The sequence below is a fragment of the Gracilinanus agilis genome, chromosome 5, assembly GCF_016433145.1.
Source record: "Gracilinanus agilis isolate LMUSP501 chromosome 5, AgileGrace, whole genome shotgun sequence".
NCBI classification, from domain to species: Eukaryota; Metazoa; Chordata; class Mammalia; order Didelphimorphia; family Didelphidae; genus Gracilinanus; species Gracilinanus agilis.
In genome coordinates this window covers 100,649,682-100,676,302 of record NC_058134.1, presented here as the reverse complement: position 1 = coordinate 100,676,302, position 26,621 = coordinate 100,649,682, and the positions used below count along the sequence as shown (strand labels likewise).

Below are 26,621 nucleotides of genomic sequence, written 5' to 3'. Positions count from 1 at the left end.
TAAATACACACACACACACACACACACATATATATGTATATATATATATATATATATACATATATATATATATATCTCTTGGAGGGGGCAGCTGGGTAACTCAGTGGATTGAGAGCCAGGTCTAGACACGGGAGGTCTTGGGTTCAAATTTGGACTCAGACACTTCCTAGTGGTATGACACTGGACAAGTCACTTAACCCCCATTGCCTAGCCCTTACCACTCTTCTGCCTTAGAACCAATTCATAGTATTGATTCCAAGGCAGAAGGTAAGGGTCTTCTTTAAGTATATATATTATATATATATATATATGTATACATATATATATATACATTTCATATATTTTCATATTTCTGATATATATATATATGTTGGAGCTATGAGTTCTTCACCTGTACTTTCACTTTTCCTTGGGTATTTCCCCTCAATCCTCCTGTAGGTAGTATCCTCTTTAGCACCACCTTTAAAGACTATCAAAGTACCAGGATTGCTTTTACTACCATGTATAGAGCCCTTGCCATCTAGTGAAAGGAAGTTAAGTTACAAATTATATGTTCTTATGATTCGCTTCAACTTGGCACAAATTAACACACTAGCCAAATCCAGTGGTCTCAAACTCAGATAGAAACAGAAGTCACTAATCTGTAGGTAAGGGTTCCTGTGGACCATATATTGACTGCCAAACTTATAAATTAACAATACTTATGTTCTATTCTGTTTTTATTTACCATATTAAATATTTCCCAGTTATATTTAAATCTGGTCTAGGTTACATTCAGGAGTGTTGTGGGTCACCTGAGACTCTTAATGGGCTCTCTGTTTGATAACTCCGGGCTAGTCTAATGACTTTCCTAAAATTGGTGCTGAGGGATTTCCTTCAGTACTAGTCCTTAGGGATACCAGAGCCTTCCTTATTGGGTTCTCAAGGTCTGACCCTGAGCCATGAGAGCCTTGTTGAACATGTACTCTCTGGTGTCACCTGAGCTACCAAGGGGAATGTGCCTGGGTCCACTCCCATGAATCTTACTGAATTGGTCTCCCCTTTTCCTGGAACATAATTTCCTTGACTCAATCCCTTTCTTTTTCTAGTTAACTCATTCTTTCTCCCTCCCAATTTTCTACAATATGGCTTCATTCTTCAATTTAATCATTTTTTGGGGACCTCAAACCCAATAGATTCTCCATAGGTATTTCTCCTTAGGTATTTTGGAAATTCCCTCTTCAGTCAGGACATTCTCCCACACTTCTCTCTTCATTCATAAGGCATATAACTCTTATCTTAGATTTTTTTTTTAAACCCTTGTACTTCGGTGTATTGTCTCCTAGGTGGAAGATTGGTAAGGGTGGGCAATGGGGGTCAAGTGACTTGCCCAGGGTCACACAGCTGGGAAGTGGCTGAGGCCGGGTTTTGAACCTAGGACCTCCTGTCTCTAGGCCTGACTCTCACTCCACTGAGCTACCCAGCTGCCCCTTTATCTTAGATTTTATATACAAGATATAACATTTTAATTGGGGAAAGGTTACTAATATGTGGAATTTTAGAGGATGCTTTTTTTAAAAAGATAATTAAATTCAAGGTATTCTCAGGTAATAGTGAAATCCATAGAGAAGACTAAAATTAGAATGACTTTGAATTTTAAAACATGGTCTTTTGTTTTTATATCATTTTTGATATTTCTCTTTTGCTTATTTTCCTAAATAAATAATTTTGTGGATATATTATGTAAAAACCTAAACAAAATGTTTAAATCAATAAGTGTAAAGAAAATAATTTTCATAAAGTCAAGAAGTTTTCAGCTCCTGCTTATTAAAAAATCATTTCTTAAAGTTGATTCACAAGCTCCAGAAAGACTTTGAAAAAGCTACTATTAACCAAGTTTTCTCTTGTGTTTATATAGTTTTATTTGACTCATAAAATCTTATTATTTTCAGACTGAAGCTGTAGAAAATTGAAAATGTGTTATTTATCCTTCCTTTCCTCCAAAAGCTTAAGCATTTGACCTTTTTATTGGTATACTTTTTATGGCGAGAAGTGAAATATGCTAGGAAAAAACTAGTTTCAATCACAACTTCTGCCTCTAAGTATGTGACCCTCAACAAGTCAATTAACATCTTTAGGCCTTGATTTTCTCATCTGCAAAATGAATGAAGTAAAGAATTGTATGAATTGATACAGCGTGAAATTAGCAGAACCATCAGAACAATGAACAAAATAACTTTAAAATTGTAAACCTAAATAACACAAAAAGGAAGCTAAAGTCTTAAGTAACCTTGATGACCAGTCTTGCTCTTGGAGAAGAAATAACAAAACACTATTTTTTAAAAACTCTTATTTCTGTCTTAGAATTGATGCTATATCAGAAAACTATTGTCAAAATTTGTTTCTAATATAATTTTAAAAATTTTAAGTTAAAAAAAGAATCAGTGCTATGTATTAGTTCTAAAGCAAAAGAGCAATAAAGGCTAGGCAACTGATGTTAAGTGACTTGCCCAGGATCACTAGGAAGTGTCTGAGGTCAAATTTGAACTCAGGACCACTCATCTCTAGGCCTGGCTCTCTATCTACTGAGCCCCCTAGCTGCCTATGAAACCCTTCTTTGGGGAGAGAGGTAGGGACCTCTGGGTAGGGAACGAGATATGTATATGCGTATGTGTATATGTATTTATATCGGTCTCAGAAGATGATAAAAAGGAATTATGAAGCCATCTTATAAAGACTAGAGAAAGAGTTTTCTCCCAAATATAACTAGAGAGGTAAAAGGACTGAGCCATAAGTGTGTATATGTATGTGTATATATATATATATATATATACACACACACATAAACATTTATATCATCAAATCTGGTTATTGTGACATTTAATTTTACTTAACTTTGTTGTCCACATTATTGTTCTCATAAGGGCAACTCAATGATCGCATAGGTCCAAGAATTACTGTGATTTAAAAACAAAAGTCCTCACTGAGGTCCATTTTTCAAAATGAAAGCACTGAACTTCATTATTTCTGTGGTCTCTTTTACCTCTGGAATTTCATTATTCTATCACATCATCCGGAATCATAATGACTGTTTTCGAAAGATTTTTCTCCTGGCAATCACCAAGTATTTATTAAGCTTCAACTATGTGCTAAACACAATATTGGGTTCTGGGAATAAACTTACATTCTGATGAGGGGATGTATATGTGTGTCTGTACAGAGATATACAGAGAGACAGACAAAGAAAGAGAAAATATGAAGCAAATTCAAATCAATAAAATGTAAGTAAATTCTGGGTGGTTTGAAAGAAAGGGCTCCAGTACATAAGGGAGTCAGGAACGACTTTATGTAGTAGGTAGTGTATGAACTGTCTCAAAGCAAGAGAGGGTTGGTTTCTATGGGGCAAAAGTAGGAAAGGAGTGCATTCCAGGCAGGAGGTACAAGCAGCACAAAGGCTTAGAAGCTGGAGAATGAGTATCCATGTGAGGTCAGTTAGACTGAATGTCAGTATTCCAAAAGGGAGTAACATTGAGCAAGGCTGGAAAGATAGATTGGGGTCAAGTTATGAAGAATTTGAAAAGCCAAACAGAGGATTCTCTATTTGTTATAGGGGCAATAAGAAACCACTGGCAATTTGTTAAGTAGCAGAAATAGTATGGTCAGACCTATGCTTAAGGAAAGTGATTCCAGCAGCCGTATTTAGAATAAACTGGAAAGGTGGGGATATGAGACAGAAAGACCAATCAGGAGGCTGTTGTAGGAATCCACTTGAGAGGTGATGAGAGCCTGAAATAAAGTGGTAGCTTTTCAAGAAATGTTTTTTAGCTGGAAAATGCAATAGTTAGAAAGTTAATTGATATGTGGGGTGAGGGAAGGTAAGAAGTCAAGGATAATACCAGTGAAACAAACCTAAAAGATTGGAAGAATGATGATACCATCAACAGGACTAGATAAGCTTAGGAAAATGGTAAATTCAAAAGGGGAAAGGGAAGAATGAGTTTGACTTTAGATGATTTGAATCAGAAATATCTCCTACACTTCCACTTTGCAATATCCATTTGGCACCTGGAGATGTAGTTGTGAAGCCCAGGGGAGAGATTAGGGCTGCAGATGTATACATACGTTCATATATACGTATCTTAAAATTATCAGTATAGAAACAATTTTTGAACTTATAGAGGCTGATTATAGCTCCAAGAATATGAAAGCAGAGACAGAGGCATAGAAGGTCTGGGAAAGAGCAATGGGAAAAATTTACAACTTGGGGTATAATATTAATCAGGATCCAGAAATGGAGGCTGAAGACTGATTCGGTAGATAAAGCAAGGAGAGAACAGTGACATGAAAACTACAAGGAAAGAGAATATTTAGAAGTCAGCAGTGATAGATGTAGTAGACAACTCAAGAAATTTAAGAATGGAAAAAAAGATTTCATATTTCACAATTAAGAAAATATGGTTACTTTTAAGGCAAGAGGTGAGTGACGAGGTCAGAAATCAGAATACGAAGTGCTGAGCAGTGAGAGAAAATGGGTTCAGTGAATGATGATTTTTCTAGGAGTCTGGATGACTTGAGAGAATAGAAATATATATAATTAAATAGGAATTTTTAAGGAGGAAGGCAATTGGAGGCAAAGAATTCCAAAATGGAGAATGTTGTAGTGTTAAATTGGCAAACTATATGGTTAAAACTGGATTGAGAAGAAAATAAAGTCAGAACAAGGATGATTGTCTGAGAAAATCCCACAGGGTGATCTCAATGAAGACAAAGGATGGGGTAAGTGGGAGAAATGAAGTGGTAGGAGGTGTGTTCAGAGTAATGTCAGAATTTTTTATTAGGGAAATAGAACACTATAATAATAAGATCCTTTTAATGTAGTAATGGTAAGATCCAGTGTCTGATATCTTTTTGTGTGGTTGGAAGGAATAGATCATAGAATTCTGGCTACTGAATTTTTGGAGGACAGTGAATAACCAGAGACCAGTACATAGTAGTCATCATGATTTGGAGAGTATGGAAAATTCGGATACTGTATACTTCAGGGAAGCAGAGGCCACTATTTGGCTACAAATAAGTCTAAATTTTTTTCAAAGAAAGGTGATATTTCTAGGCCAAGAATAGGATAGAGAAATCAGGAGATGACAACAACTACAATAAAACAATTTCTATTCCTGGTTTCATTACAAACTTGATTTCAAGCAAACTCTTTAGTTTATTTTCCCATAAAATTTATTGATAATATTTAACCAAATTTGCCTTCCATTACATAGCTGATATCGTCATCATCATTACATATAAATGCTTAAAAGAACTGGGATTTTCTCAGTTCCTTTTATCTGGTAATACAGATGTCAACATCTCCATGTTTCAGCTTTAGAGAGCTGCTGTGGCCAAAATAGCACATTTCTCTCTACCCAATATAGAAGTCAGAGTTCTCTAAACTTAACTAGGCTGGTTGTTGGTGACCATCACTGGACCTGGTCTTGAAGCTTCTTCTTTTGTCAGGACCTTTTAGACGCTGCAATGTATGGACCTTGCCTCTGTGAAATGCAGGTCATCCACACTTAAGCTTGAGATATTATTATTGTTGTTTTATCACTATAATCATGAAAGAAAATAAAAAGAGCACTAAGAAAAAGAAGATGGGATAGTGGAAAGAGTGGAGAATTTCAAATGAGAGGGTCTTTTTCAAATTCTAGTTCTTTGTATGACCTCGGACCAATATATGACTATATTGCAAATGTAAAAGTAAAAAAAAAAAAGTAACACAAAATGCCTGCCTCTCTGGCATCAGTCTTGTCATCTGTAAAAAGAAAGAACAGGACTAGATGAGCTCTAATAGCCCTTCTAGCTCTATATTTGTTAGAGAGAAAAGAGAAATTATCCCCAAAGAAAAATTTTGCTTGCTCCTCATGGGGTAGCTTGCTTCCTAAAAACAAGATCTTGTGATTATTCATAAAATTAGCCTGAGCGTATGATAAATTGTTAGTTCTTGAAATAGTCAGAGTCAAAATAACTCTTTTCACAGTAGTGTGAATTTTCCAACCTCCTCTGAAGGGTTGTTCCCTTCCTGTCCTTATACATCTGCTTAAATAAGAATATATATCTTTCACTGAGCCAAGAGGACTATATAGTGTATGTTTTGAAAATTGGAGGGTGAATTCCAAGGGCTACAGGGGGCTTTACCCTGGACTAGAGTTTATTTATCATAGTCTCCTTCCTTCCCAGAATTCTAGCTAACACCATCAACACTGTCTCCATTCTGTAGCCTCTGGGTCACCAAGGAAACCTCATTTTCACCCTATCTCCCACCCTCTACCTATTCTCAACTCAATCTCCCATAGGCTATCGTTCCCTCCCCTGCCAGACCAAACTTTAGTTCTGGCAAGAACCCCATCTTTCAGAGGTGAAATAAAGGGGAAAATGTTACTATCACTCACTCCTGTGGTTTTGTCAGAAAGACATGAGGTTTGAGAGATGATGGGATCTCTCAATAGCTAGTGAGACTGTTTAATAGTTTTAGAACTACTGAAGTATTTTCAGTTGATTTTTATGATTATGGGCTTCTCAGGTCTGCTTTTTTTTTCTCTCTTTGATGATCTTATTTTTATTATCCCTTCTTTTCATGCTTCCTTCTCTCCTTTTCATTTCTCTTTTTTCTTCTTTCCTTCACCTTCTTTTTCCACCTTGACTGCCAGTGAGATCACAGCTGTTTTTAGCACTCAGGGAAGAAAAAGTTTTCCAATCTTATCCATCGTCCAAATTTCCTGTATTTGTCACTCAGTATTTTAAGCAGTGTAATTCATTTGAGGATGCCCCCTCTGTAGTCAGAAAAGCAAGTACATACTGCCACCTGCTGGGATTTTACATGAAGGAAAGAAGATACTAAAATCTGGTAAAGATTTTGTCCTATCTCTAAAGGCATATTTTAGTAATACCTTGTCATAAATCGACCAATGAGGTCACCATTTGAATCTTTGAACCTCAGCAATTTCTCTCCTGCAGGTTACCTGAGGTGATCATCCAGACTTTCTTTTTCATGGTTAACCCTTTTGCAGAATGATTCAACCAGTACAGTATACAATGTATTCCATTAAATTCAAACTTTTTCTACCTCTGATTTTCCCCGAATCAAAAAAATAAATGACAGAAACATAAAAGCAACTCTTACCTTAACTATGATAGATTTGACTGTAAATGTTGAAGTCTTCATTTATTCTACTGAATGAGAAAAAAAATTCCTTTTTTACATATGGAAAAAGCAATGATTTTATCTGAACCTAAAAGAGTAAATAATAAAGTTAAATTCTCCTACCCTCCCTTCTTTTTCCCCCTTTCTATTCCCCCACCATTCCCTTCCCCTATTGTACAAATGAAAAGAATACTTGCATTACCTACTTCCCAGTGTTATTGTTAGAAAAACATTTAGTGAAACAATCTTTATTTGTAAGGACCTTTATTATTCATAATGACATAAGAAGAGACTACTTGGCTTAGAGGGTTTACATCCACCCTCCTACCCATACTGGCTAAGTAACCCTAGGCAAGCCACTTAAGGTCCAAGTGTCCCCAGGCAATTCTCTAAGACCTTTATTTCAGATGAGGAATAGTTCTATACTGGCAGAGGGAATTTCTACCTTGGAACCTCCTCATCCTAGTGAAATTAAAGATGACCTGTGGCACACATGCCAGAGGGGGCTGCTCCCTTACCCCTCTTCACCTCATCTGAGGATATTTCTCACATCACCCACCCCTCTTCCCAGCAGCCCAATGGGAGTGCTTCTTCCCTCCCCTGCCCGGGGTTTGGGGTGACTCACATGTGGTGTGAGGGTTGCATTTGGGGCACTCAGTCTCTGAAAAGTTTACCATCACTGCCTTAGAGTATCTATGAGGTCAATCTGGCATCTGAAAGATGGAGGTAGATTGTTTGGGAAAGGCCTAGATGGATGGGAGGTGAGAAATACTCACCTAGGGACATTCCCCAAGGCCAGTAAAGCAAAAAATCGTTGGGCTTTAGAAACCACATTTATTTTGATAATTGGTGTAAGGGAAAAGGGTAGATAGGGTCCTAACACTACAAAATCTAGACTCAACCCAACTTCTATGCACCTCACTAAAGGTCCTGGTTCCTTTCTTCTATAGGCTCTGCCTATACACTCCCAGCTCTTATCTAAAACCCCCAATGCTGTGTGATTATCTGCTAATCTAATTACCCAGATTGCCTTTAAGAAGGCAGAGGAGACAGGACTCCTTGTTAGCCTGAATCTCCTCTCAAGCCTGGGATCAGCTTCCTAAGTAACCTAGTGTCCCAGATGACAACACCCTTGAGATTATCTTAACCCAGTTGATCTCTGACCAGTTGATCTCAGACAAGTTGATCTCTGTACTCCAGGGAAAAGGCAGTCTACTCCAAGGCAATTCTCCAACCCAGGAATCCCTAATCTTTCCATAAGATTAGTTCTTCCAAGGAGTTGCCAGAACAAAGATCCAGCTCAGTGGAAAGCTAGAACAGGAGGGACAGTTACAAACAGTCAACTCCCAAGATCCTCCTCTCTTTCCAGAATCCTCTTCCATGATTTGTATCTAAATTCTCCTCCTTTCCTCTTAAAGACAATCTATGAATTTCTCCTTATCCCTTATCATTTATCCTTACACATCTACAATAAATTTTTTAAGCTAGAAAATTTTAGCCACATAAATCCAGGTTCAAACAATATTAAAAATGAAAAACAATCATCTGTACCACCCTCTTACTTGGTAAACCCCAGAATTTCCCCATTATTTCAGTAATCAAATAAAAATTCCTCTCATTGGTATTTAAAAGCCAGTCACTAGTGTACCTTCTAAGCTTCTTCCACACTCTCTGTGATCTAGATATACTGGCCTGTTTGTTGTATTCCACACTTACATAATCCTATCTCCCATCTCCCATCTCCATGCTTTTGCATTGGTTGTTCCTTCATATGCTCTCCTTCATTATCGCTGACTCTTGGATCCCTGGTTTCATTCAGTCTTGGCTTACATGCCTTCTTCTCTGAGACTTTTTCTTATACTCCCAGCTGTAGTGACTCCTCTTCTAAGATTACTTTGGATCTGCACAAAAGATATTTGGCATATAACTATATTTTATGTTTATTTTTCCCTCTCCTCATTAGAATATAACCCTTTTGAAGGAAGGAACTGCTTCACTTTTGTATTTCTAGCATTTAGTTGATTGTTTGGTAGCTAGTAGATACTTAATACATATTTGCCTGTTTTATTTGGTTGTGCCCGGGGACAGTTTTTGTCTTTGTCTTTGTATCCTCAATGTCTAGAACAATGTCTTGAACACAGTAGGAGTTTAATATGCATTTGTTGAATTGAACTGAATCTCATTAGATGCTCACAGCAACACAGGGTGGTAGTTTTTGTGAGTGTTTTGTGGCCGATGTGCAGTATTACACAGTAATGGAAGAAGCAGACTCAAACTGAGATCTTCTGGCTTCAAGTTCAATACTCTCTCTGCTATGCCACCTTGATTCTTAATTAGATTACAGCCAAGGAAAGCTGTATGTTGAGAAGCGTTAAACATCATGAATCTGATTTCACAGACATGTATACTTCTTCCAAATCACCATCTTTATTGTTGGTGAGAATTCACCAAAGCTAAGGGAGATTTAGAAAATTTTGTTGGTCTTTACTTGTATAATGACTTTTGGCCCATCTCCAAAGAACCCTGTCCTTAATTTTAAAAAAGGAAAAAAAAAGTCAATGCTTATACCACTACTTTAGGGGCACTATGGAGATGAATACAAAAATTACAACAATATACAAGAAAGTTACCTATATATCTGAAACCCACAAAGTTAACAATCCTTTAATCCCTTCTCAAAGTAGCAAGTCATGAATTTTGGAAAGTAATGGATGGTATTCATTAGAATATTGAGTGGTTAAAGTTGGAGTGAAGAAAACTTATGATAATGTTTGAGTCTTCCAGCTGACAGAGAGAAAGAGCCAATATGAAACAGTGGGACTGGACTGTAGACACCTATTTAGACTGCCACCTTAAAGCCAAACAAAAATTTTAGCTATTAATCTAGTGAATAGGTGTCCCTCAACTCAGTAGAAAATCATACCTTTCTAGTACTCACTAGATCCTATAGAGATATGAAAATATACATAGATGAAAGAATACTGCAATTTGCAATACAGAATCTATCTGGGCTTCTCTTGACCTCAGTTTCCTTATCTTTAAAATGAGTGGGCTGAACTAGATGAAGGAACTCCAGTACTTTCCATCTGTAAAACTCCATGATATTCAAATAAACCCATTAGGACTTAGAAGAATCGCTAGTCTATCTCTCTTGTTTTTACTATTTTTTGAAGTCCTTTGGAGAAAGGTAATGTCAGTATAAAGTACTATATTTATTTGCTATTTTTCTCTATTAGCATCATCTTCTCATAAGGGAGAGGAACTAAGTTCATTTTTGAAAGAAAAGTCAATCCCAAGATCATCCCTAGGTAAATCTAGAATCAAGTTAAGAAATTATTTTATAATCCTTTCCTCTCTCTGGATCATTCCTCCTTACTGTCTTCCCTGGACATTTCTCTACATCCACAACTGGACACTGAGGTATGCAGTGTTCTTATACGTCTAGCTGACAACTGTCCTCTGTTTCCATAGCAGCAATAGAATAAAAATCCTTTCTTTGTCTTTTAAAGCCCTCTGTAATCTGCCTTCGTACTACCAATCTTTTTTACGCCTTACACTCTGACCTCCAAAGTACTCTGCCATCCAGTGGCACTGATCTTCTTGCTGTTCCTTAAACTAGAAACTCCATCTCCTGATGGCAGTTGTTTTTGCTTGCTGTTCTCCATTCCTGGAACTCTCTCCCTCCTCTACTAAGCTATTTAGCTTCTTTCCTGACTTCCTTCAAGTTTCTGATAAAATCTCAGCTTCTGCAAGAAGCTTTTCAGACTCCCCCTTAATGGAAATGACTTCCTCTGATGATCATCTCCAGTTTATCCTGATTATAGTTTGTACAAAGTTCTTCACATATTGTCTCCCCAAATAGGCTGCAGGCTCCTTGATACCTAGAACTGTCTTTTACCCCTCTTTAATCACCAGCACTCAGCACAGTGTCTGGCATCTAGTAAGCACTTAACCCATACTTCCTAATTGGATAACTTTGAGCAAAACTGGGTATGCAAAAATTTGAGACCCAGGCTAGCCCAAATTATATTATCAGCTATGTTGTTCTCAAAGTCCTGGTGAAGTAAGTGGCTGCAGCTAAGCCTATGTGTAAACTCAGGAGGGAGACACAATTATAAGAGGCAGTGTTCAGCAAGGAAACACCAACAAACTCAGGACAAAGTAATCCAAGAATAAGACAAAGACAGATACTGAGGTTCAGGCACATTTTGAGACCAGAGGGAGGATCAACCAAGGCAAGAGAAAACAAGGCAAAACAGAAAAGAGTAGCCCTCAATAGTCAAGCTGTTCTTGATGCTCAAAAGAATCTTGGAGCTGATTCCCATTCTCCAATTTGATAACAATTAGGTCACCCAGGATCCCAATTTTGATGTCTACTAAGGCTCACCCTCTCCAAGTACTCTATTCTTAAAACCTTTTTCACCTCATCCAAAGAGAAAGCTTAGCTCTCCAAGATAGCCACCCTTCTGTTTGTTAATCTTAAAAACAAATATGAATGGTTAGTAACAGCTTTCTAGACCACAGGAGTCAGAACAGAAAATAACCTGGAAGATCATTTAGTCCAAGGATTCTTAAGCTTTTCATGTGATGAATCTCATTGGCAATCTAGTGAATCCTATGGACCCCTTCTCAGAAAAAAAAAAGGTCTTTAAATATGTAAGATAAGATAAAAAAGATTCAAAGGAAACCAATTATATTAAAATATAGTTTTCAAAAATATTTTTAAACAAGTTCACAAAACCCAAGGCTAAGAATACCTGACCTAGTATAGCCCTCTCATTTTACAGATAAGAAAACTGACTCAAAATAACTTATCCAGTTACAAAACTACTGACAGAACCATATTGAAATTCATATCCTAACACAGGCAGACACAAACTAAACAGATAGACAGACTGGTGGATAGATAGAGATAGAGAGATAGATATGAATGGATGGATGAAAGTAAAATAGGCAGAAATTGTTGACAACGAATTAATTGAAAGAATAGTGGAGAAGGAAAGGGACTTCTCATCCTAGCAGACTGAGAGATTTGCATTACTGTCAATATAAACAGGGAAACTAAGTGGAAGGACAAGTTTGGGAAGGAAATGATGAAATGAACCAATAGCTCTCTGGCTCTGTCTCAACTATGCCCTCTTTAGAAAGCTCTATCTTGGGGATTCCTTATAAATCCTACAGGTTATATGTGATTAAACATGAAAGGAGGCATTTTCATATCTTCTACAAAAATCCCCACAGGTCATGTAAGCACATGATTGCAAAGGCCCATACTTTCTCTCAATGCTCCCACAACATTGAGAGATTCAAATATCTGTGTTATGATGAAAAAAGCTGCAAAAAAATTCTTTTCATAATCTCTGATAGTCATTCAGTGCAAAGAGGCACCAGAAGGGCTTTAATTAAGTACCAGTAATTGGATAGCATCCTGATACAAGGGAAGGATGAATGTCTAAAGCCCAGAAAAAGATCAAAGGATGATATCATTCACCTGCATGAAATATTAGCTTTAGTTAGCTCAGAAAAATAATGACATGCTTCAACTTGCTTCTTTCTGTGAATTTTTCTTAAAGTGCATGTCCTAGAGGTAGAGGAAAAGGGTGGAGTGTGCAAAAGTGATTCATAGAAAATCATAAGATGAAACCCAAAGGCAGATGACATCCACGTGTAAAGTTATAGCTTTGCTCCTCCTGACTGACTTGCCCTCCCTATCTTAGATCTATGGGGTAATGAAACAGATCCTCCCTGGACCCCAAAAGGACATTTAAAGCTTTTGCTAACACGAGAGTCTGATTCTCTGGAGCCATTCAGACTGCTTATTGACTGATAAAATCATCTTAGTTCTTATAACTGGGCTAAGGAATCAATATAGAGCAATGCTCAGATTCCAACTTATGCCATATAGGTGCCCCAAATGGCTACTAATAATTTTTAAACTTCACAACAAGTGGCAGGTTTGTGCTTTAAGTCTGTGATTATCTCTTCATGAGAAATGCCTTCTGTGTGAAGTGTATGAGCACCAGTATTCACCTTCCTTCCTCTCTGTCTGCTATTCCAGCTGCCACCGAGGTGTCCTTCTCCTTTGATGTTGGAAACGGGCCAGTGGAGATTGTCGTTAGGTCTCCCTCGCCACTCAATGATGACCAGTGGCATCGGGTCATTGCCGAGAGAAACGTCAAGCAGGCAAGTCTGCAGGTGGACCAGTTGCCACAACAGGTGCGAAAGGCACCTACAGAAGGTCACACACGCCTAGAGCTTTACAGCCAGCTGTATGTAGGTAAGTAAAAGGAAAGTATCATCAATCCTAATCATAGCAGCAATGTGAATGGCTTCAAAACTACAGAAGAGAGTTTTGTTTCTCAACGATGACTTAAATACTGATAATTCTATGAACTGGTGAGTTAACCCAGTTCGGGGATTTTTCTTTGGGATTTTCTCCCAATTCTGTGATTTTCCATTCTTTTAGGAGACAATTAACTGCAGTATTTCTGCAGTGCGAAAAACAGCCAGCTTACCATTAGGAAACTTGTCTTCAGATCTGTCTCTTTTATTTGGTATCACTGTGATTGTAGATACTTAATTAAATTTCTGTATATAATGTTATGTGACATTTATTTGTGTATCACTTGAAGGATTCTTTATGTCCTTTACATGTTGGATCTCATTTGAGCCTCCTAACTCCACAAGGAATGTTCTATAGGGTTTTTTTATTTAAATTTGTTTATTTGGTACCTTAAAATACCCAGGCAACTCCCTCCATTAGCGAAGCCATCATTTGACAAAAAGATATATATATATATGTATATATGTATACATATATATATATCTGAAACTATATCTTACTTATTTCTATTTATCAATTCTTTCTCTGGAGGTGAATATACCCAAGTTATTCTTCAAACAACATATCTGTTGCTCTATATAATGTTCTCTTGATTCTGCTCATTCCACTCTTCACAACTTCATGTAGATCTTTCCATATTTTCTAATTTTTTATTATCTCTATTTTGTGGAAGAGGAATTTGAAGATTAAAATCTAAAAAGACTTGCCCATAGTGACACAGCTAATGAGTAGCAAAAGCAGAATTTGAACCCAGTTCTTCCTGAATCTAGACTTCTATCTACAATCCCATGCCACTTTATAATGTATCCTTGACAGATCTGTGTGGGAAAAAATGTTTCATATTCATCTGGCTATCCAATAATATTTTAATATCAAACAAAAATGTTCCTTGTAGTAGGTCCTTTATAAATGTTTATTGAATTCATTTGAATGGATAACCATGTTCCTCCTCTTGGAAATAAGCAGAAACACATGTTTGCCCATCTCTCACTAGAGTTGATAAGTAAAAAAAAAAAAAAGGCTTTTGACTTCTCTTTACTTTTTTTCATTGGATGACCAAAAGGCTATACAATGGATAATAAATGTAAACAATACTGATAAAATAATAAATATCAAACTCCCAATGGACTAGAGTGAGAGACATAGGTTAAGATCATATACCAATGCCTTTGTTTGTCAATGGGGGGGGGTGTTCTCCAATTTAATCTCTCCTTTAACATTTTCTAAATCAATATAAAATGAGATCAAGTCAAAATCTATTTCCAAGCACAGTGATTCTTCAAGTTTGCTTTCCATCATGAGAATCTTTTAGGAAGTGAGTAGTTGTCTATTGAATAGAAACAAAGTATTTTTGAGAAACTTGTGAATATTTGTAAAACCACAGTGAGATTCCCCCATGTTTTGTTGCTGAAGCTTAACTAGATTGATCATAAAATTTTGCTGTTTCAGTTCACTGCATGAAATTCTAATATTTCATCTATCTTGTTATTTCCCCCAACATAGTAGATCAGAACCCATCCACAGCTGCCCATTTTGTATGACTCGTTTGCTGCATATCACCAGATTTCAAATGGTTTCTACCCATAATTCCCTCCCACTCAATAACACAGAAAAGTTCCTGAGCTACTTGAATTGTAGACCCTTGGTTGATTTTCCTAAACAATGAAATATGAATTTTATTTTAGAAAGTTGTGTGCCCAGTAGGCAAACTCTAGGACAGTCATTTCTCAGTTTATGTAAATTGACCATTCAGCAGATCACTACACAAAGTGACTTTTACATGATGCAAATTTGCCCCTAAGTCCCCACTTCACTTAGCCTATATAATAAAAGCATATACAAAATAATGTCTTTATAGAAGTCATAAAACATACTGAATGCAGACATATTAAATACTATACCATGATAATAAATAGAATTATGTTATTAGATGTACAGTTAATGATCAAGTATGCACAGTAGTACACAGTAAAGTTAACAGAGGTCAACAGTATGTTGCCCCTTCCCCATTTACTATATCTAGCTTTTATCACTGGTGGTTGGCTGCACATTTTTTATGAATGTGTCAAGAGATGTTTGGACAGTGGCTGTCTTTTTTTTCCTTATACATCATTTGATACCAAGCAATATTATTCTGAACTAGTCTTTTAACTTTCAAAAATCTTGAAGTATTTGGATCCATCTTTTCAATACAAGAAAAAAGAATCACTCAAATGATAAAATGCTTCTGTCAACTGTTTCATTGTGAACCTTTTTAATTTGACCTCAGGTTCTAAAACTTCCCTTTCTTCCTTTGCAATCTTGGCAGTTAGCAATTCCACTAAATCCTCATTCAACTGTTCTTCTCCATGAGACTCAATCAACTCCTCCACATCATTCTCATTTCTCTTTTTAGAATACTGATTGCTTTCAGAATCCTTTACATAAAGTCAAATTTGCATAATATGAATTTATATAAAGCAATAATTATCTGCATAGCCTGGTATAGTAAAGATTATAATTGCAGTAATGACTTAGAGCAGTGATGGCAAGCCTTTTAGGGACCTTAGAGACTGAGTGCCCAAACTGCAACCCTCACTCTGCATGTGAGCCCCCCACCTTACCCTAGATAGGGAGGGAAGTGGTTCCATTGGGCTGCTGGGCAGTGAGAAATGTCCTCAGGTGGCCATAGAGAGGGGGAAGGGGACAGCCCCCTCCAGAACACATGCCATAGGTTTGCCAACATGAACTTAGAGCCCTTCTGGGCCCTGAGTACCATGTCCAAAATGGTGGCCTTTTGGACTTACAGTCCCAGGACATCAACTATCAGCTCACTCTGGAATAACTGACTCATGTTATCCAAATTCACATAGAATTAATGTCTAAAAATCCATTTAGTTTCTTAGATGAAAACAGACCACTTATTACAGTACTCTATGGCATAAGAAAACTCTTTAGTAATCAGAAAGTTTCTTTCTTAGCAAAGAGTTCTATAACACGTGGAATGGAAGGCTGCTGTTTCTTTTTTCAAAGTTTTACTCAGTGACTTTTGTTTGTGCATCCTTGTCATTTCTGAAAGAACAAAAAATCTTCTCTCTTCCCCTTTCTTCTTAAATCCTCCTTCTACCAAGAAAAGCAACTGATAAACTAATGATTCAGTGGCCATATATGTTAATATGTAAAATGTTCTGCCTAAACTGTCACTCTAGACAATTCTGAGGGACTTATAAAAAAGAACGCTATTCGCATCCAGAGAAAGAACTGTGGGAGTAGAAACACAGAAGAAAAGCAACTACTTAATCACATGGATCGATGGGGACATGATTGGGGATATTGACTCTAAAATGATCACCCTAATGCAAATATTAATAATATGGAAATAGGTCTTGATCAATGACATATGTAAAACCCAGTGGAATTACTCATTGGCTATGGGGTGAGGGGGTGAGGGGAGGAAGGGAGGGAAAGAACATGAATCATGTAAACATAAAAAAATTCTAAATTAATTAATTAAATAAAAATTTTCAATTAAAAAAATAAACTGACACTATTTTTCTACAGAGAGTAGAGAGGAATGCTTCATTATGTATTTTCTGGGGTCACTTTTTAGTTTTTGATTTTTGATTTGCATTAGTAATACACACACATATATATATATATACACATATATATATATATACAAGCTTTTGGGGGGGAGTATGAAAATTTAAAATTCACAATCAGTACACATTTAAGGAGGCTTTCCTTTCAGTTCAATACAACAAGCATTTATTAAACTTCTACAGTTCAATTATGCTAGACACTGGGGATTCTAAGACAGAAATGGAAGAAATGATCCATGTTTTTAAGGAGCATACATTCTGGTGGTTTTTGAGACCAAATGAGAAAGGAACATACAAGGAATCCCTAGGTTATAGGACCATTCCTGGCTGTATTAAACTAAAATATTTCCCAAGTAATGAGCTTGTAAAGTTTTATAAAGACTGACTTGTATCAATACTATCCACAGCAATGCAATATGGTAGACAGAGTGCTGGTATCAGAAGTCTGAAAGACCCGAGTACGAGTCCTACTTCTGATACATGCTAGCTGTATGCCCCCAGGCAACTCTCTAAAAAAATTTAAATTAGAGATGAAGCTGCAGGAATCTTCCCTGCACCAATATGGACCTACCCCAACCCCTCATCAAACAAACAAGTAATAAAATGTTTCCCAAATAGTCCCTATATTGCTGGGAGACTAAAAATCACTTATAAACTTATAAACTTATAAAAAGGTTAGGTGACCTTTTCAGATCAGAAATGTGTGCCCTTGGGGACACAGCATTTCTTCTCATGCAAGCATGCAGGATGTAACTAAGCTTAGTATAGTCACTATGACTCGCTTCCCTTTTTTTTCTCATAAATCTGAGCTTCTCGATTTTAGCTTCCTGACAGCTTAGGGTTCGGTGTGATGATCCCCTTGAGGCAATCCTGACCAGACTTCTCCTAAGAGGGCCTCTCCAAATTGCTCTACAGCAGTAATAACCAACAGGAGGCTGGTCTCAGGGAGAACCAGCCCAGCTTGTCAATCAGTTCCCTGAACTGTGAAATCCAGTTACACAGAAGCCAGTTGTCACAAACTATTGGACTGGGAATCAGAAGACAGAGTCTAATCCATTCTCTGCCACTGTGTGACCTTCAGCAGGACACTTAACTTCTGGGTGGGAATTGAAGTCCTAGAGAAAGTCACTCATCGGCAGCCAGTTCCTTCATCTGGAAAATGAGGAGTCTGGACAGGGTGAACTCTAAGGTCCCTTCCATCCCACACATTCTGCACTTTTAAATTAAACAAGGCAGAGGTTCATGCTCTCTTTCTGCTTATACTCTTGTTCTCTTGCTTCTCTTTTCTCTTCCTTTCTCTCTAAATTTTCATACCCAGACCACCTCTCCAACCTCGTTTAGTCACATGCCTCAATTAACTGATCCAAAAGTGGATGGTTGTAACCATCAGGCATTTGACTAAGGTGCACTGAGACAAGGCATATCCTTCAAAGGAAGCAGCCATTCTCCAGTGGCTCCCCTTATGTACCACAGGTGCCATTCTAGCTACTGATAAGATTGGATAATGTAGTGGAAAGAATACTAGTTTTGGAGGTGGAGGACCTGAGTTCAAATCTTACCTCTGAAGTACTATTTTGATGACTATGGTCAAGTCATTTAACCTCCTCTGGCCTCAGTTTCCTCATCTGTAAAATTAGGGGTTGGCCACAGAGGTCAACTAGATGGTCTTTGAAGTCCTTTCCATCTCTCCATCTAGATCTATAAATTCCATGGTTTGCAGAAAAGCCACCATCGGTCATGCTAGAATACTTCTCTCAGGGAATGATCAAAAGAACAGTTTAAACATAAATTACTCACATTATTCAGGGATAAACTGTGCTGAATCCACCAGCTGAGCCTCCAGTCAGAGAGTGGACACTGATGATGAGCCTACTTCTGTGTACTGTCACAGTTATCACTCACCCCCTTTGAAAACGCCAAATAAAAGAGGGAAGAAATAGTGCCAGCTACTTATAATCTTCAATATAACAAGAAGACATTCTCACGAGGGGGGTGGTTTGGGGTGGTGACAAGCAGTGGGAGTTCAGTTCTACAACTTTGGCTTAATAGAGGAGAAAGTCACAGCAAAATTTTAAAAAGTCACAAGGAGAAAATGGTTGCTGGTATTTATCCAAGGCTGTGCTCAGGACTTTTCTGTGCTCTGTCCTATAATAAGCAGCTAGCATATGACTTGTTCCCCGGATGGCCTGGCATTGCCCATCACACAGCTTTGCCTAGTCATGGTCCAGGTGCTGGGGCTCACATCCTTTGTGGGCAGCCATAGGCCAGATTTTTTCGTAGGGCTAATGAGCAGCAGGCATGCCCATGGTCATCACATAAATGAAGCCGATAACAAGCTGGATTCAGCTGAAGCCCCTTTTGGTCATGTAGCATCTCAGGGAGCTCAGAGTCTTGGCAACAACAGTGGCAGTGATGGGACTCTGAGAGACTAGGATAGCTGTTGGGAACCCAACTACTGGCATCCCAGCTGGGGAGCCAGGCGTCTGGTCCAGGACATGACAAGACAGGCAGCAGGTGTGAGTACCAGTGGTAGTCAGGCTGAGTGAGAGTCAAGGCAGATAGCACTGGATCGTGGGTGATGAAAGGCAAAAAGGGAAGGGTTCAAAACAGGCGGGTGCAGCAGATCACACACAGTGAGCAAAGACAGTGAACTACTAGGTAGCACCTTCAGAAAGAAGGCAGGTTCCCTGACAGTGTCTAAAGTCATTTTGGAATCTATAATTCCTCAGAACCTCACGTCTACTTAGTGGGGTTAATATTCTGTCTGAAACTCTCCAGCATTTAAAGGGACTTTACTCATTTTTCTGCCTGATTTATTTTCAAAGGGAAGAGGGAATCATCCTGATCCAAGGCAAGAGCTTTCATTTTTGACACCTGATGTTATCAGGTGTCCTTATTTCTCTCATTTCAGAGGCAGGACTTGCCCTGAGGCTACAGGACTGCCAAGAGTTCGGGATTCTTTGATGGACTGAAGAGAAAATTAAATTTAAATCAACAGCCATTTATTAAATGCCAGGAACTGTGCTAGGTGACAGGGATGAGAAAACCAAACTATAATAACCCCTGACCTCAAAAAATTTTTGTTCCACTAAGGGCATATGTATCATAAGTGCCTACTTATTTACATGACTTTCCAATTTAAGTGTAAACTTCATTGATCTGCCTGGTCAGCTGCTCCTCCTGTCCACTACATTCCAAAAGAGAGAAGGGATGCTTGGCATTACCATGTCAAATGACAGAGGGAATGGAAAATTCAGACATTTGTATGCAGGGGAAGAAAGATGGGACTCTCTGGATGTGAAAATCGCCCAGCTCTGTGTAACAATAAAATAGCAACTCCTAATAGCTGAACAAGTTTGGAATAAGGGCATGCAGTCTCACGCACTCTGATTAGAAACAGAACAGAAAGTGTTTGTATTCTCTTTTCCATTTCCTGTATACTGACTCCCAGGTGAGTGAATGTGCTATCAGAATAGCCAAGCTGAAAATAAAAAAATGAAACACTTCCCCTATGGAATTTTGTTCTCTCCATGAGGCCCTTAGAGCAAATCTCTAACATTTCAATGCTAAGACTGATATCAGCTGGGAGTTTTTATCAAAAAGGGGAACAAAATGCACCAACCCCTCTAAACAGAAGGTGACCTTTTTTGAGGAGTGGGAGAAATGTTAACTCCAAGTTCACTTCATTTTTCCTCATATACTTTCCTCAAAGCAAAATTTCAGCACCCCCATTTATTAAGCAGCTATTCTATCCTCAAAATATCTACCTTATTTTCTCATCTTCATGAAACTTGCCCCTACATTTTTTTCTCAAAATCTGAATGCTGTCTGATTTCCTTTGGGAATTTTTTCTAAAACTCCACAACCCAGGATAAAATGAAACTTGAATAGAGGCAGACAACAAGAAATGGGCCCCTCACGAGCTAAGGTTATATGAGAACCCACACTTCACATTTATCTCTGCAACAAACATCCTTCTCAGTGACATTGATACTGAATGAAGCAAGACTCCTTCTGTCTAACTTTGGCTCATGGGCTCCAGGCAAATAGGAAAGTACCCCTTCTCCTTGTGTGCTCACACTTATCTTCCCTCTCAAGATTTACCATAAATAATCAAATCCAACCAATGAGGGGAGTAAATGAGACTAGCCACTCTTATGGTTCAAGATATTATTGCAAAATAACTTATATTTCTTTAGTATCTAGAGTTACTAAGTATTCTAGAACAGCAACTATGAAGAACAAAAATACCAATATCATATGGCAAGCTATATGTCTTCTCACTCTTGACTGGGCAAACCTGAATTAGTCCTCTCTGTCTCAGGCAATGCATCTACTGATCTCCCTTTCCTCTAGGGCTCTTTGGGTCCCTCATGGCCTATCTTTTAATAGTTCTTTACTTTGGAGATTTTTCCCCTACCAAACTGGGCACCTCAACTGAAAACTTGATTGTTTTCCCTTTCAATGTCTGCCAAACAGTTTCCCAATTAAAATCTCCTGTTTCTTTCATACTACCAATTGCCATAGAATTGCTTTCACTCTTAGGAGAGGGATGCTCTTAACTCCCCCGCCTTTGTTTCCCTACAGCTCAACACATTTACCCTTAAATAACTCAATAAAATAATAAACTGTTTACAAAATGAGAACTACTTGTCTTAAACTTAGGTATATTTTAAATAGAAATAGCTTTTTAAAGTAAAATCAAAGATTTCTTTCCTAAAGAATCATAGAATTTTAGTGTTAGAAAGGAAAGAGTATAGCACATAATAGATGTAATATAAATGCTTAATTCCCTTCCACAAATGTCGCCACCATTTTACAGAAGAAAAACAGATCCAAAACAAATCAAAAATGATTTGCCTAATATTAATCAGTTATTAAGCGATGGGCCTAGGACCAAACCTGATTCTTAAACTATAAGTACTATGAGGACAGGAACTATTTTTGTTGTCGTTACTATTGTTTTTGTTTTTTGGATGTTGAAAGAAATAAAAATTGGGTTGATTTAGGTAGAATTTTGTAGTGTTTTTACATGGTCTACCTGCATGTGTATATTTAGCCTACATGTATGTAATCTGGCTACTGCATATGGCAATCAAAAAATTCCTTGTTAACTTGAGATAATTTCTGCCTCCTGAATTTTATGACCTAACAATAGCTAGTGCCTAAATGAGCACTTTCCATATAGTAGTTCTGAACAAAGATTTGACATATTCAGCGAACAAGCATTTATTAAGTATAAATCCTATTAGGACTTTTGTTAAGAATTTGGGATGTAAAGACAAAAACGAAACATCCTGTCCTCAAGAAAATAAATTTTGTCAAAGGCTTGCATACACATATGTATATAGAAAATAAATTCAAGCTATTATGGGGGTGGGAAGATATTTAAACCTGTCTGAGGAGGGCAGGTCAAGGAAGGGCTTCTTGAAGAAAGTGGCACTTAAAAGGAGTTTTGAAGTGAACTGGGATTAGTAAGAAGTGAAGGGAATGTGTCACAGGCATTGGGTACAAAAAGTAGAACAAAAACCAAGAAATAGAAAATGAAGTGCAGGTGACCTCAAGAAGCAAAATTTGGACCATAAAGTTTCTGAAGATCAGTAACAAATGAGATGAAATTTGTTAGAGAAAGATTTTGAAGAGCTTTAAATGCCAAAAAATGCATTTTATATGATCTAATAGGCAACAGGGACCTAGTGAAGTTTAAATGAATTAAAAAATAATAGAGTTCATTGGTAGAGTGGTACCTAAGAGTTCACAAAGTACTCTCTTCATAGTATCCCCATGAGGAAAGTGAAGTTCATGAGTGTATATAGCTTTCTAGTATAAGAACTTCTTTCTCAAATCCCTAAGCCCTTACCTGATTTCAAACCACAAAGTGTTCCTACCTAAATTTCAAAGGTGTCAGGGAGGATGGGTTTGGAGGGGGGGGGTTATCCTATGGATAGTAACCTGAGTTGTACCCATGAATATAGGCAGTGACTGGGGCCTCAAGGAATGCACATTTCACCTGCAGTTCTAAATGAGCTTCTATTGCAACAGCAATCTGAATTGTGTGCACAAAAGACATTGTTCTATTAAAAAAACTTTCAACAAATCTAGAAAGACATTTTTGATTCATACTAAGTAAAATTTTAGTTATTTGAGTGTAGAAACTATATGAGTTATTTCCATTCTGAAATTGCCCTTTTCCTATAACTTGAAGTGTAGTAGTACCTGCTCTCTCCTTTTTCTGTAAATTGTGTATTCCCAAGAGGATATTGTCTAAATGTCAAAACTAGCCTAATCTAATCTATTCTCAGGCAACCCTTAGATTTATACCTTTCCTATCTACAATGAGATAGAAACCTTTGAGAAAAATCTAGACCTAGAAAATATCCTTACCTCTCTAGTACAAAAAAATTTTTTTTCCTCCACTGTAGGGTGGTGTCTTTAAGATGCTTTGATTTATTGAGGAGATAGAAATTGTTATCAAGAAAAGGATTTTCTCTAGTTGTTCAACTGTTTTTTCCAAATGCCTATGAAAATTATACTTTTATTTCAGAACCACAATAGGATATAGCCAACCTATAATCAAAACTGGAAACTCACATAATAAAAGGCTATAATGAAGACCATTCAGAATCAGAATATGTAATTAATACACGTCATTGAGGAGGCATTTGTGGTGCCAAAATATCCCTTCTAATCTAACCAAGATTGCAAGGACTCTCCCTTCTATGTGTTGTTGTGGTGTTCAGTCATTTCAGTCCTCTCCAATTCTTTTGTGCCCCCATTTGGGGTTTTCTTGGCAAAAATACCAGAATGGTTTGCCATTTCTTTCTCCAGCTCATTTTACAGATAAGGAAACTGAGGCAAGCAGGATTAAATGACTTGCAAAGAATCACACAGCTAATGAGTGTCTTGAGGATAAATTTGAACTTATATCTTCCTGACTCCAAGCCTGGCATTCTATCCATTGCACCACCTACTTGCCCTTGCTTAATAAATGCTTATTGGTTGATTAGCTATGACTTCAACTAGTCAGTTTCAAAACACAATGCAAAAAAATATTTTATTCTGTCTCTTCATCTTTCCCTCCAGTACCTCTTCTTTTTAGCTAAGCCCTCAGCCTATGTTCAATATCTACATTCCTTTCCTGATTCTGAAAAGTTTTTGCTCCGTGTAGTTGCTCACTGTCTGGGACCTTTAATGTTTCTCTTGACATCTTCCCCTTACAATATGACTTCAAGTATGCATGGGTTTTGCTTATTAATAAATAAAAATTGACTCTTTTGCCTGCCCAAGATATCACCAGTCTTTCCTTCCTTTTGTTGCCTAACACTTTGGCTTACTCCGTGTTTATCTACTCTACCTTCCTACTTCACAAAGCTATTGTTCTTAAAGAGCTTTGCAAACTGGATAAAATTAGTATATAAGTGTGATTTCTTATTAATAAATCTACTGTGTCCATTTCCTCATCACCTAGCCCCTAACTTCCTACAACTAGTTTTCTTCCCTACCATTCCAGATGATAAGAGACTTTTTAAGTTCATTCGTGATCACCAAATCCAATGGCTTTTTCTCAGTTTCCTTTTTCCTTGACCTGCCTAAACTATTTGATTCTATTGTCCTCCTTAAGATTTTATCTTCCTTTGACTTCCATGTAGCTAAGAAGTTCTGATTCTCCCTCTACAGTTAGGAGTACTCCTTTGGTAGTTTTTATTTCTTTTTCTATTCCTTAGGTATCCATTCTCAGCTCTATGATCTTCTCTCAAATCTCCTTTCTTCAGATAATTCATCCTTATGCTTCAACAATGCAATCTCCTCTGATGACTCCCAAATCTACCTCTAATTCTAGCTCAGAGCCCTGACTTCAGCTGCAGAGGCCATCTACACCCAGGAATTCTAAGGACTACCACCAGAAAAAAAAATTATTAAGAAGACAAGGGGGCAGTGGGAAGTCATAGAATCAAATTGTAACAAGGTTAGGAGTGCAACAGAGCTAAAATTAGAAAAAAGTACAGGGCATATAAAGGAAAAATTAAAAAAGGCTTTCTCTAGCAGCCCACCATGTGTTACCAATAGCCAGAGCAAAGCTAATTAGAGCTAATTGCCAGAGAGCCTGTCTCCAGACCCAGAGACACATACATAAAATAGTGCTGTCCAAGGTTCTAGAAGAGATCAAATCTAATGTGGCTACAAAGAAGCTTGTAAGCAAATCAGACCTGTGGAATATGATACCTTAAGTTGCTATAATTACATTTGACAAAGGAAATATTTCATAAGTACTTTACAAAATTAGTGAGGGGATGTATTGGTGCTCATTGTGTTTAATTTATAATGTTGCTCTGAATAAATATATCACAAAAGTTAGGCAACATTACTTTGCTGTTTGGTATTATTCAATTCCATAGAGCAATATTCTATATTAGGGAATACAAAGATAAATAAGACCCTGCCCTCAAGTAGCTCAATATATGGTTTGATTTTATTACTATATTTCCCTTCATTACTTCAAATTATGGCAGATAAGTCCTAAATTGTTTGCAGTTTAAAATTATTGTAAGCCCTGGAAGACTAAATCTCCCAGGACTCCCTGCTACAACTTCCCCCCCCCCCCAACACCTCCCACTTTCTTTGTGGGAGGTGTCAGAGAAAGTATAAAAGAGAAAGTTTGGTGCCTTTTCATGCTCTGGAGCCTAGAGTCTGCTCTCTCTCTCTCTCTCTCTCTGGACCCTGCAGAACTAACTCTCTCTACCTGATAGGCAGAGGAGACCATTTTCCCTACCTAACCTTTTCCCTTTCCTAATCTAAATAAAACCCAGCTATTCTAAACCCCAAGTTTTCTCTCTGATCTTTTATTTGATCCCTGAAGGGCTCTGGTCAATTTTCCCCTGCTGGGCTGGGGACCACTACCTTCCTTTCCCCTCCTCTACCTTCCTCTCTCCTTTCTCCCATCCATCCTTTTTCCTACTTCCTACCTTCCTCCCTTCACCCCCTCACAATTGTGAAGGCTACTTCATTACCCACATAGTGATTACCTAAATAGTGTCGAAGAGCCCAAGTGCTGTCTAGTGTCTCAGTAGAGTAAGCACTTTTAACTGGAGTAAGAGAGTTAATAGGTAACAAGAAGGCCAAGATACATAATTGATTACTTTGAGACTGATTTTCTTACTTGGGATTCACACCTCTTGACTGTCCTGCCTTTTGAGGCAAGGAAAAATGACATGCAGAAATGAAGATAAACTCACTAAAAATCAGGAAACACTATCTAAAGAAATTCAGTCCAAGAAATTGGACTTCTGACAAGTCTAACTTGGCACTCTTTGTACATGATATTCATTTCATATGATAATTTCAATTGTTGGACTTAATGGGGTATCATTAATCAATCCATTTCAGTCATCCTCACAGATCTTGACTGAATTTGTGCAAGTCAACCTCTTTGCATTTTTTCCCAGAGATTCAGAGCTCCTCTGAATCAGGATTTAACCTTGATTAAGTTATATAAATTACCGCTACAGTAAACTTTCAATTTGCTCTG

The 26,621-nt window shown here is 37.5% G+C and overlaps 1 protein-coding gene across 1 annotated transcript in view; it reads left to right on the top strand.

Annotated features, from left to right (window-relative positions):
* Positions 1 to 26,621, top strand: part of CNTNAP2 (contactin associated protein 2) — a 1,887,185-nt gene that overhangs the window by 1,598,508 nt on the left and 262,056 nt on the right. Inside the window, exon 19 of the mRNA XM_044678981.1 lies at positions 13,230 to 13,448. Within this exon, the coding sequence (XP_044534916.1) occupies positions 13,230 to 13,448 (219 nt within the window). The remainder of the gene's footprint in view (positions 1 to 13,229; positions 13,449 to 26,621) is intronic.